General features: G+C 38.8%; 1 protein-coding gene across 4 annotated transcripts; it reads left to right on the top strand.

Annotated features, from left to right (window-relative positions):
• Positions 1 to 86: 86 nt before the first annotated feature.
• Positions 87 to 10,680, top strand: ccdc14 (coiled-coil domain containing 14). 4 transcript variants are annotated; one of them, XM_057822555.1, is made up of 11 exons: positions 87 to 252; positions 1,347 to 1,405; positions 3,953 to 4,016; positions 4,341 to 4,413; positions 4,522 to 4,647; positions 5,725 to 6,151; positions 7,830 to 7,952; positions 8,022 to 8,095; positions 8,512 to 8,655; positions 9,057 to 9,159; positions 9,227 to 10,680. In XM_057822555.1, exons 1-11 carry the CDS (start codon positions 229 to 231, stop codon positions 9,726 to 9,728), a joined length of 1,719 nt encoding a protein of 572 aa, XP_057678538.1. In that variant the 5' UTR covers positions 87 to 228; the 3' UTR covers positions 9,729 to 10,680. The 4 variants fall into 4 exon arrangements, with proteins under 4 accessions (XP_057678538.1, XP_057678548.1, XP_057678529.1 ...); XM_057822565.1 differs by having other exon boundaries at positions 90 to 252; positions 5,725 to 6,147; positions 7,826 to 7,952; positions 8,515 to 8,655; positions 9,227 to 10,656; XM_057822546.1 differs by having other exon boundaries at positions 91 to 252; positions 5,725 to 6,147; positions 7,826 to 7,952; positions 9,227 to 10,654.
• Positions 10,681 to 10,685: the final 5 nt, after the last annotated feature.

The raw sequence follows: 10,685 nt of genomic DNA, 5'->3' as shown, positions 1-10,685 counted from the left end.
AGAGCGGTACATACGACAATGTTTTGCTTATATTTAGCAAAAAAAAAAAGATAGTGACACTGTACTACAAATGTAGATGGCGGTACTGCACCGTCTAACTTTGATTGGTTGCCACTTGTCATTAAAAGAAGAAGACTGTTCTACAACAAGCAAGCTGCGTTGGAGTCATTGTAAAACAACATTAAAGGAGTACAGACTTTGGCTTTTTGCGTATGAAGTTTTTCAGCAATGAAGGGAAGTGTGAAACGAAAGGTAAGACCACTAACCACAATTGGGTGCGCAAAAAATTGGTTACAGTCGCTAATTTAAAAACTCTAGACGTTCCGTCCGTGATGGTGTGACTCATATTTTCTCTAAAAATGGGTAAAAATCACACTTTGACCAAACTATATACCCCAATGGAACGATATGTGTTGCGCAGATTGTTTCGGCTCGTTTAATTGTATGTTTTTTCAGCGAGAAAATAAGGTGGAAAATAAAGAGGTGTCCATTGACCCGTTGTTAGTTGGCTGCGATGCGTCAGCGCGTACGCCATTTTGGATGTGTCATAGTCGACGTCATGATCTTGGGGTCCTTTTTGTCGGGAAGGATGAACAATTTATCACGTTTAATGTTTTCTCCAGTTTGCGGATAATGTATCTCACTATGGTTTAGAAAGTGCTTTTTGGCCCCTTACAGGCTGTCTCTTGATTTCTCTTCTTTACATGAATTTCTCTGTATTGCAGCGTTTCGCTGGATTATTTTGAAATCTTTTGTCCAACTGAATTTCTTCACACAGGTTCAAGTCATTTCCTTGCAAATTAAGCCAATTAAATATGTCTCGAGGTAAATTAAAGTGGGAAGATTATGCCAAAAATTGTAATAAGAAAAATGAGCAAATACTTTTTCACGTCAATGTACTTTAAAGATATTAGCCTGACCGATCCTATACAGTTTTAATTCAATACTCTGCTTTAAACATGCAGAAATGGTATGCTCAGAATATATTCTATTAGCCTTTAAGAATTCAGAGTAAAATGCTGATTTTGAAATCATCAGGAAACTTATTGATGATCATGAATAGACTAAGTCATTATGGGATCTGTCACAGTGACCAAAACATGACATTCATGGGCAACCATGACTTATGACCACCCCTCAAAATGAATGTTGCAAAGTTGCTTGTTGATGTGAAAATGACCTAAAGTTTCTATGGTTTTGAAGTGAAAGTCCTGTCATGGTTAGTTGACGTAAATGTAGGTCACAGTTCTTTTAGCTTAGCCCTGTGATTACATAGTCCTAAACTTTAGTTGTGTTTCCTGTTAGTGATATGGAAATGAATAAAACATAAAGCTTGTTATTGTCAGGTACTAACATCTGGAAGGCCGACGAGTGGAGGTCCGACAGTACAACAGGCCAGGAAACGGCAAGTGAATTGTGTTTTTTTTTGTTTTTTTTTAAACTTTTGATATCATTTTGTCAGGTTTGCAAAACAATTTGTGTTGAAATACCCAGATTTTTTTCCCAAGCTACAGCAATAAAGTTCATCTTTTTTTTTTTTTTACCTCTGCCTACAGCTGGATTGTTCTAATCTATGTATGACCAGTTAAATCAAATTTGAACATCTTAATGTTTACGCTTTGCTCTGAAAGGCCCCTGGTGGGTGGATTAGTCAGTCGCTTAGTGTTTGTATTAAGTTCTTGTGTGGCCATTGGTGAGTGGGCGAAGGAAGAAAAAAGTGGGCAGCTACTTGAAGGCCAAATGTGAAGTAAGGTTGGCCAACCATGTTTTTGAATAATATCAATGGCTAAACAATTAAAAGCATATTTTCGTTATTTTTTTTAACGCAACCCTTCCAGATTCTTTGTTTAACCCATAGCAACGCCCTTGACAACGAAAATGCTTTTCTTCGACAATCTTTGGAAATCTTCGGAATTGACGTCACACCGAGAACTGCGAGGGAAGTCCGCCATACACACCGTATTGTTGCATTGCTTCTCGGTAAGATGCCACGGTGGTGTGTGGCAATGTATTGTTCTCAATCTAAAGAAAAGTTGTGTTAGTGGCTGAAGGATAGAAGGGCACGTAAATGGACATCTTTTGTCCGCGCTAAGCGAATGAATTTCACGCCATCATCGAGTAGTGTACTCTGCTGCAAACACTTCGAAGATGCCTGGTTCCTCAACCGGTCTGCTTATGATCAAGGATTTGCCAAAAAGTAAGTGTGATTTTTTTTTTGGGGATAGATGACTGATTACTTTGTCAAAGCAGAGCTGCCAACTGTTGTGGAATGAACAGTAGAAGCTAGCGACGTTAGCCGAAAGATAACTCGTGGCAATCCCCGATCATTGTTGTTGTTGCGTTCGCTAGGTTAAGCGTGTTTAAATTGTGCATCGTCTGTGATCTTGTCCGTCCTGTCAATCGGGAAAGTGGTGTGGATGTGCATATAAGCGGGTCGGCGTCGCGGTAATTCACGGTCACGTTGCCGTATTATGTATTATGTATTTCCACCTTCATGCTTCAAGCATTGCATTGCTTTTGGACGGTTCGGCGTTTCTTTCACGGTGATCGCATGATAAAGCCTTCTAGTTCGTGTTTTACGAGAGCCGCTGACAGGTGACAGCTGACAACTAGCGTGTTGGTTTAGCGTAGCCATTGAGTCAATCTCTGAGCGAGGGGCGCAGGTCACGCAGTGAATCATGGGAAATGTAGTCTCGGGACAACACTGAAGTGGTGCTTTGTAATCTGTTTGCTAGTGTGAAAAAACTACATTTCCTCACGCCATTAGACGTCACTTCTACAGGCTCTATCTATCGCTCCGCACAGCCTGCCGAGAGCCCCAAGCTGTGTTCGTACCGTTAGCTCCATGTGTTAATAAAGAAACAAAATTGTCAGCACATCGTGTGTTGGGTACCTTTGTCAACAAAAAGCTCATAACAAGACATTGTGCACGATCCGTTGAAGAGACGCTGGGACTGGAGAGCTGTGAGTAGTAGGAAGCGAGGGGGTGAGATGAGCGAGAAGCAAAACTTTGCGGTCGAATGTGGCGGCAGTCCGCTATTATTTTGTTCTTATTGTTGCCACAATAAAGGGGAGAAAGCCATCAACGACTCCCCCACCAACGTTTTTATATTATTATTTTATATGCATGAGAGCTGCCGGATCTGCCAAGATGAACATGAAGTCTGATTATTATTTTTTTAAAACAATGTTATCAGATAGACAAAAACATAAAATTATGTGCAAATGCCTGCATTTTCAAATCATGAAAATAATAACGGCCTATATCTTACCAATCTTGTAATCTCGATGGGTCTTGTCTCCATTCCATGTCAGGTAGTCTAGGCGCACTGTTTGCATCCTGATTAGTGTCTGGCTAATACATGTTAGGTCCAGCATAAAATTCCAACCTCCTTTTCTTCCTCCAACTCTTCAAAAACTTGGATCTCCTCACTTGCGGTCGATCTATTGCTTATATCGCTGTTTGAATCATTGTTTGAAGGGCTTTGTATGGCGGCCGTATAGAGCGCTGCCATCGCTGTTCTCTGTTTCAGTTCCGGGTTCGTCCCCTTTCAGGCTCGAACTTCGGAAACGCGATTATTTTGTCAAATATACAACATATAAATGATTTTTTCATGCTTTATTTGTTGGACAATGTTTAATTACTTTAATTGTGACCCTATTTGGCATGTTATGAAATTACTTCACATTTGGTCTTTAAAAACTGCCCGAAGTGACATCACGTCATTATATTTGAGATCTGCTTATTTGCAGAGCAGTTTTATTTCCAAAAGTGTTTGCAATGAAATCACAAACCACTTAGATGACAAATTTTAACCAGTTCACATATTCGGGTTATGCCGGGGAAAGGAGGAAAATAATTGAAGGTTTAATTTTATGTACGATTTAAACTTTTCATCTAAACACGGCATACTCCTGAATCATAACTGTATTTTCTATTATAAATATTCAGACCCACCATTCCAGGACGAAAGGAACCGACCTGCTCTTTTTATTCCACCGACCCTCAAGAAGAGGTGAGCAAATATTAAGGCACAAGAATGAACATCAAGGAATGTTCAACAGAGGTAACAAAAGTACATACAGTTAAAGTTAAAAAAAAAAAAAAGGGGGGGGGGGGGGAGCCGGTTGATATAATTACTGTCACTTTCCATTTTTGAGATCTTCTATTCAATTGATTTTTATGCTATCAAAATATGTTTGTGTACGTGGTTTGAACTAAACTGAAAAAAAAAAAAAAAAAAATGGCAAACTACAATAATCTATCAAACATGCCATTTCATGACATGGTACGGAAAATTATTATCTTTTGAGAAAGCATTCCCTTCTTTTTTTCTCAGGTTGCCAATCTTCATGTGGGTCTGGATCGCTGTGCTGATTTGCTTTCTACCATGCTACAGGTGGACAAGGCAGGTGAGAGGGCTTTCCTGTAATAAAATTTAATATAAATTTTAGTTTCTTGACTTTACCAAATGAAGGTCTTTTTGATATTCTGTTGATTTTGTGATGTTACAATGTCAGTTTCATACCACCTGTGCTTAGAGGCTGTGACACACCCTCCTAAAGTGGTGAACGGTGGTCCAGCCAGAGTAAAACCATCCACTGCACACGGGAGAAAGAACGCTAAGACACTCACTCCAATGACAGGTAGCCATGAGTTGATATGGTTTTCTACAGGGTGTCAAAAAAATGGGCCCAGTCTTTGACTGGCCATTATTACTTATATTTGCAGGTAATATTGATTTAGACATAGATGCAAGTCTAACCCTTACGATATTAAAGAAGGTGGTATTCAATATTGAGAATTTAATGGCATAAAAAGTGGCAATGTAGATACACTGGACTGTGAGGTCTAGAGAGAATGCCAAGAATGCAATACTAAATAGTCCTCATAGTGAAAAATTGTTGATCCTGTGTAGAACAATGCTGAATTCTGCAGAGAGCGATTATTATTAATTTGCACTCCTTGTATAGTGCCAAACATTTATTCAAAACAATGAATTTTAGGCGGAAGTAATATTGATGGGGAAACTTTTTAAAAAGTTCAAACTATCCACTAGATATAAGTAGTTTAGAAAACGAAAACATCAACTTGTTTTACAATACTGCGGACTGCCAAAAAAATGTAAACATTAAGTCATGCAATTTAATGCAGTTTTTATTTTAAACAAAAGGAAAAGATTTTGGATATGATTTTCGTCTCTCAGAAGCAAAGTCCTTCAGTTTTAGAAGAGTCTAATGTCAGATTTTTAACATAGCTCTTCTAGATTGTTATGTTAGCTGTTAACGTTGGACACAAATCTCTATTGGATTACAGCTTCTGAGCAAAGATAAGAGCGCTACCAAAGTATCCATCGTTGTAAGTCCACGTTACATTGCAAGTCTGTACTTCGGTTGTGTTCACCTTGTGTTTGTGTTGGAGCTATTGACCTTAGCCAGTTTTTTTTTTTTTTTTTTTTTTTTAAGTTATTTTATGGCAACATCTAGCAGTCGGGATGGATATAAGTATTAGTAAATTAAATATTCTGCACCTCACCCTGTATTCCGCAGACAGTTTTGAAATTGTTGACATCTGCGATAAATTCTGTGTGGCAGAATAGTGGATTTTTGTGGGTACTAAGTCTTTCTTAGCTATAAATTAGGATTATGCGCACCTAAAAAAAAAAAATTCTAAAGATGGAGTACTTTCAGAACATAGTTCTCATCCTTCTGATTCACAAACAGGAGTGAAGAAAGCACAGACCCTGCCGCACTCTAATTTACATCCACCGTTGAGGGCATCTCAGCCGCTTCAGGGATCCTCCCATTCCCAGTCCTTGACCTCCGTCCTTCTGTCTGTGACCCAGCGTGAATCTGCACTCCACTCCACCCATTCAAGTCAACGGTCTCGTCGGCAGACTGACTACCAGCCAGTTGTCGGTCACCACAAAGCCCTGCTCAACGTCGAGAAAGGTGATTCTGTGCCAGTAAAAGACACAGACCCCAAAAGAGACACATGCTTGAGCATGCATGCTTATGACAAAAAGATTGACCTTGGGCAGCCATGTGACACCGATCATCACGCACAGAGTGGGGAGGACAGCACAGGCAAACTCAGGACTGTTCACTATCTTCTGGGAGAGCTCAAGGCTTTGATAGCTGGAAAAGGTAGGTTTTCTACTTTTTTCTTGCATGAATGCAGACACGAGTACTGTACAGCAGAGCTGTCAGACACTTGCCCCGAAATGCAAGCTGTAGCTTGTAGGTTCGCTAAATATTTGGCCACAGATCACGTTGTCATTTTAAAAAATGCGTATACAGTACTTATAATCCAAATGGGGTCCTGCATACCAATAAAGCAATCATGTTCAGCAATAGTGATCCACCAGGTGTGGTACATGGGCTTCATAGTGAATGGAATCGCAGTCAAAACTGTGAACACTGGTATTCTGACTGACCTTTTTAAACCAATTTCAGTACACTTTAATGGCTTGTAGTGTCAATATCATTGATTTTTCAAACACTTTGGTTTTTGCAACATAACTAATTTCACTTGGAACTGTAGAAGCTATTTTTTTGTGTGCTGCAATAAACAGCCAGGTCGCCATCCTGTACTTGCAAATTCTTTTATTCTACTGTATTAGAAGAAGGTAAACATCTAATAACAATATGACAAAACAGAACATGGAACAATAAGACACATTGAAAGTAGAATAAGACAAAACAATTAGACAATAAAGACCGGTCTGGGCCCCCTCTCTCTGTTCACCTTTCTGGTTCAAGGGAGGGCCCAGTATTTAGGGCACGTCTACTTTTAAGTCTATATGCAAGTGAGCCCTGCTTAAATTTTTTCACAGATGATCTCACATGTTCCTCAAGCACTCTCTGATACACGATAGAATTCATGGTGGATTCTATGATGGTGAGCTGGCCAGGTCCTGCTGTAGCAAAGCCTCCCCAAACCATGACACTTCCACCTCCATGCTATACAGTTGGTTGGAGGTTCTTTTCCTGGAATGCTGTATTAGGTTTACGCCAAACATCACCTCTGGTGTCCAAATAATTAAATTTATCCGTCCAAAGAACATTATTCCAGAAGTCCTGGTATTTGTCTACATTCGCTCTGGCAAACTTCAGTCTGTCCTTCATGTTCTTCTTGGAGAGCAAAGGTTTCTTCTTTGTACACCTCCCATGAAGGTTAAACTTGTGAAGTCTCTTTCCTATTGTAGAGGCATGCACTTTCACGTCAACAGTAGCAAGAGCCTGCTGTAATAATAATATTTGGTGATGCACGTTAATACATTTTTTAATCCATAATTTCCTCCCCGTTTAAACCGATATGTCAAGCTGATAATTCAATTAAAAGATTTATGTAAAATTATACACGAGGGAAAATATTACTGTGCAAAAATATATTTTTAGTTTTGTTTTTTTTTAAACATGTGAACAAGCAGTAAATTCCAACATCTAACTACAGAAACAAAAATGTCTTTAAAAGTAAGCCATTACTAACGTATAACATTGCTACACTGCAAAAACACACCTCCTTAAAACTAGTTAAATGACCTTGTTTTTAGTGTAAATCTATTGGAAATAACTGAGATTATCTGCCAGCGCTTGAAGTATATTTCACTCAGATTTCTTGAAGAAAAATAGTTAGCTGAAAATAAGCTTTTTTCAGTTTCAATTGTTTAGTTATATTACTTGAAACTCTCAAGACTATTACAATTGATATTACATATACATACATATGACAAAATATGTTGGAAAAAACACAAGCTTCAATAGTGTGTCCTAATTTTTTGCACATGGCTGTATATTCAATCCAATCTGTTTGGGTATGCAGGAAGTGTTGCAGAGAGACTCCTTAGTCATCTGGAGATCACAGTGTCCTCACCTCAGGTAAATAGTTTGGACCCAGGGAAAACTGCAGACATTGAGGCTCTGCACATCCAGAATGACCAGCTTCACAGGTGTGGCTCAAGATTAGAAGTGCTTTAGTATAGAACCCCTGTCAAGGTAATGTTATGCTCTTATTCCAGACAAGTGGCATTTTTAAACAAACAGTTGGAGAGAGAGAAAAAACTGAATACGGAAACTCTGAGTAAGACGCAAGGTAAGTTTTGCATATTTGTTCCTGCCGAGTTAATTTCCTATGATGGCCAAGTTAAATCAATCTTTACAAATCCACCACATACTGTTGCATTGTTTATTGGTACTGAAAATGCACTATTGGACAGTTTTGATTGCTTGTATTCAGATCATGTATATGAATTGCTAGTATAAAAATGCAGTAGTTGTTTCTGAAGCCCCTCATCAGTTGCCAAATCACACAATGAATTACAATTTGTAAAATGAGTCCATTTTGCTGGATTGTGTCACTACTGGATAATGCAAGCTTAGTTGACATTGACAATTGTGATTTGGCAGTTTTGTAATAGAAACAAAGAATGACTGCTTATGGGGCTGGAGTGTGCATCACACTTTTGCTATGCTATTTTATATGATTAAAGGCAGATTTATTATCATTAGTAGAAAGTCTGCCAGAGGATCTTGCTGCTGCTCAATCCCGACAGCAGGAGCTTCAAGTCATCCTTGGAGAAGTGCGGGCAACACTTCTAGACACGAAGAAACTGCTGCATGACCGCGAAGCAGAGAATGCAATGATGAAATTAGGTTGGGCCTTATGTCTCCTACATGAAAAAAAATATATATTAAGCAAGAAACATGGTCATTACACATGATTTTGCTTTTTTGGGGGCACAAAAAATGTGGCCTTGTTTTTGGGATGGCCTCCAGGCTTGTTCTTGAATGGAGAAGGTCATTATTCATGGTAGTTGGCATCATAGTACCAATGAGTAATAGGTATGTCACCCCCGCCCTATTTTTTTTTTTTTTTTAAATTGCCTGTTAGGTGATCTGAAATGTTGCATTCAGTATATTCTCTAGATCACAAAAAAAAAAAAAAACGGGCAGCTGAAAACTGGATCAGTGGCAGATTGAGTTCTTTCACAATCCACTCCATATCTTTCCTTGGAATACTTGTGACTATCTTTTTTGTGTTTTTGGACATGCAGATTTGGAGAACTTGAGAACCAAATTTGTTCAAAGTGAGCAGGAAAAGTATGAACTGGTCTCGCTTGCCCAACAAAGACAGGAACAGATAGAACACCTTGAGAGGTAGGTTTCAGCGTATAACCAATTAAACTTGCGATCACAGCTTAATTTGCCTTCCTGTCTTTTTCAGGACTATTAAAAGTGGTAATATTTTACAATGTCACACAGACCTTACGACGTCTAATGCAGTACCCAAGGAGCAATGTAATGATCAGGGAGACGCAACTGAACACATCACAAAATATCTTATGACTCTAGGCCAGCCAGAGGCCTCACCAAAAAACAGAAATGTACAAATGGTCGCTGAGAGGGAAGATAACACACTCGAGAAAGCGAAATTGAGCTCAACCCCGCTGGGAAAGCTGCAATTGTATCCATACCATTGTAACGATTCACACAGCGAGGTTTCTGACGGAGTACATTTAGCAGAGGAACAGATGGGAAAAGAGCGTCGTCGGCTGTTTGATTACTTTTCTGAGGGCAAGGTGGACACTATGTCATCTGACTGCAGTAGGAGATCCATGTCGACCTATGACACCAGAGATGAGGCAGCGTTCCGAGACGGGTTGGCAGCTCTTGATGCCAGCATAGCCATTCTGCAAAAAACGATCAAACAGGATTTGGCAAGTTAATTTTACTTCACTGTAATGGCTCATTAGCCTGGCCCAAAGTGTGCATTGTTTGCAGTCAGTGACTGCATGGATGTTAGAGTTGATCTCACTTTTTATATGTGATGGCTATATACTGGCTAGCAGTCATTGGTCAGGATTAGCAGTTGCTGTCAAGTGGGGTGAGAGACGATATGCTTCTGCTCCCCAAGGTCCTGAACAAGACAAGTGGTCAATAGATGGCTGTTGCTTTTGTTTTCAATCTTAACATGAAAGATTTCTAATAAAAGTATTTGAACTCAATGGCTATGAGAATGTGGTTTTCTTAGTTTACACTTGAAAATTAATTTTTTTAAAAGATTGTTTTTGTAATTTTATAAGTAGTAAAAATGCTGAGTCAATAAAAAGTTTGAGTATTTAGTATATGGCTATATACTGGCTGTCATTGGTCAGGATTAGCAGTTGCTTGTCAACTGGGGTGAGAGACGATATGCTTCTGCTGCTCGAAGGCCCTGAACAAGACAAGTGGTCAATATATGGCTGTTGCTTTTGTTTTCTGACATGAAAGATTTCTAATAAAAGTATTTTAACTCAATGGCTATGAGAATGTGGTTTTCTCAATTTACATTTGAAAATTAAATAAAAAAGTTTTTGTTATATATAGTAAAAATGTTGAGTTAGTAAATTTTGAGTTACAGTATTTAGAATATAGTATATGGCTATATACTGGCTATCAGTCATTGGTCAGGATTAGCAGTTGCTTGTCAACTGAGGTGAGAGAGGATAGGCTTCTGCTCCCCAAGGCCCTGAACAAGACAAGTGGTCAATAGATGGCTGTTGCTTTTGTTTTCAATCTGACATGAAAGATTTCTAATGAAAGTATTTTAACTCAACGGCTATGAGAATGTGGTTTTCTCAGTTTACACTTGAAAATTAAATTTTTAAAAAGATTATTATATAAGTAAAAATGTTGAGTCAATA

Source organism: Corythoichthys intestinalis, chromosome 2, assembly GCF_030265065.1.
Source record: "Corythoichthys intestinalis isolate RoL2023-P3 chromosome 2, ASM3026506v1, whole genome shotgun sequence".
Classification (NCBI taxonomy): domain Eukaryota; kingdom Metazoa; phylum Chordata; class Actinopteri; order Syngnathiformes; family Syngnathidae; genus Corythoichthys; species Corythoichthys intestinalis.
Note: the sequence above shows the minus strand (reverse complement) of the source record. Positions and strands in the feature narration are given on the sequence as shown.